Source organism: Mandrillus leucophaeus, unplaced genomic scaffold (genome assembly GCF_000951045.1).
Source record: "Mandrillus leucophaeus isolate KB7577 unplaced genomic scaffold, Mleu.le_1.0 Scaffold800, whole genome shotgun sequence".
NCBI lineage: Eukaryota > Metazoa > Chordata > Mammalia > Primates > Cercopithecidae > Mandrillus > Mandrillus leucophaeus.
In genome coordinates this window covers 528,940-530,995 of record NW_012108698.1, presented here as the reverse complement: position 1 = coordinate 530,995, position 2,056 = coordinate 528,940, and the positions used below count along the sequence as shown (strand labels likewise).

At 41.6% G+C, this 2,056-nt stretch overlaps 1 protein-coding gene across 1 annotated transcript in view; it reads right to left on the bottom strand.

The window, feature by feature from the left end:
* KIF13A (kinesin family member 13A) overlaps positions 1-2,056 on the bottom strand; it is a 256,044-nt gene that overhangs the window by 66,641 nt on the left and 187,347 nt on the right. Inside the window, exon 13 of the mRNA XM_011967586.1 lies at positions 692-826. Coding sequence (XP_011822976.1) covers positions 692-826 — 135 coding nt within the window. The remainder of the gene's footprint in view (positions 1-691; positions 827-2,056) is intronic.

The window sequence follows — 2,056 nt, the reverse complement described above, 5'->3', positions numbered from 1 at the left end:
AAACACAGATATAACCCAGATACACGAAAGTTCTTTGGAGTCCTTGATAGTTTTTAAGAGTGTAAATGGGTTCTGAAGTCAGAAAATTTGAGAACTGCTACAGTAAGCTATCCAACATAGCATATCCTGCAACCACAGTGGCAACAGGGTGGCCCCATCCCACCTCTACACTTGAAGGGTGATTATGGGACCAAAAGTTATTTCCTGAGGATGTAGGTTTACAAGGGATAGAACTAGAAGAACACTGTTGTCTATTTAATCTAGGACGAGGGTCTGCTTTAGGCTTGTGTTGATCTTGAGATCTCCTTGGAATTACTCAGAAGCATAACTAAGAACCTCTAGAGCTTCTCGGGAGCTTTGTGGAAGAACACAGATATTCCCCAGAATCCTCACCATCTCACACCTAGAGCCTTCTCATATAGCGAGGCATCACCTCCATACCTACTGTTGTCCACTTGTGCCCCTCTGAGACTGGACTCACAGGAGATCAGCCCCAACTGCATAGCCCCAGATGATACAAAATAGCTGTCTTTCCTTCTTAGTAGGGATCTGAGGGCACTATCCATCTTAGTTTTATTGAGGGCTAAGCTGGATACAAAAAGCAACATCACAGAGACAGGCTTCCAGATTCAACTAGGAACTATATAGGAATGAATCTTGATTGCAACTATGTATTTATATGTTCTCCTACCTTTAGATAATAAACCAGAAGTTCGTTAAGAGCAGGGTCTGCATTCAGATTGACTAAGTAGCATTTGTCATCCCCCACCTTGATACCAGACATCTCCAGGGAAATCCCCATGCTTTCAAGTTGTCGTTGTCTTTCCTGTGCACAAAAACAGACAAAAGAAGGAAACTATTTGTTGTTCTATTCATAAGACGTATTCACGGAAAGAGTAAGTCACTGTTTCTGGGGACGGTGCCAATGGGATTACACATGCTGCTCTGCTCAACCACATTAACAGAGAGTCTACAGTGCACGACATCTTGTGGCAGGCGTGATAGGGGCACCAAGGATGAACCAGACACCATTTTGGCTCTTAAGGAGCTTAGAGTCTAGTAGAGGAGACAAGACCATATAACTAGAGCACAAAAGAAGAGAGTGTTGTGCTATTGGAAGGGTACAAAATGCCAGGGGCTTCCAAGGAGAGAGATCATGATGGGTTAAGAGACCAAGAAAGGCTGGAGAAAGAGAATATATTTGAGATAGTTCTTGAAGCATAAGAAGAATTTCAACAGAAATATAAGGATAGGGTGTTCTTGGGGCAGGGCATACGGAAGCACAGTAATGAAAGGTTCAGGACATACTAGATGATTTCAGGGGCCAAGAATCCCTGGCAAATATGGGAAAGCAGTGGGAGTTGAGGCTGGAAGAGAAGGTTGGGTCTCTACTGCAGAAAGCCTTGTATTCATTCATTCATTCATTCATTCATTCATTCAAGATATATTTATTAGAGTCTATAATGTAGTAGGTATTGCTCTCGGGCTGGGAATACAGCACTGAACCCAATAAAGTCCCATCTTTCATGACAAGTTATATTCTGGTGGGAGGAGACAGACCATAAGAAAACAGTTAAGTCAATATGGTACACAGAATTTCCAGTGGTGTTAAGTACTACAGAGAAACATAAAGCAATGTTAAGCGGGGTAGTGAGTGAGGAGTAGGGGTATGTGTGGGTGTGAATGATACCTATAAGAAACATATCAGCAGAATGCTGGACTGGGTTCCAGTGACTGCTGTTAAGCTACATGATCGGGATGGTCCAATATTTCCAAATGATCAATAAGATTAAAAATGTTCGTGAAATATATAATGTAGAGAAATTCATAATGCACACAATCCCGAGAAATAGTACTTCCTTTATATTTTAACTTAAGTAAAAGTTAAAATATAAACATACAGCATTTCCTAACAAGCCCAAATAATCAAATACACTGAAAAAATTATGATATGCTGTATGTTACAAATTCTCTGTCAATTAGGTAGCCTCTTGGGAAGCCAAGGCAGGTGGATACCCTGAGGTCAGGAGTTCGAGACCAGCCTGGCCAATGTGGC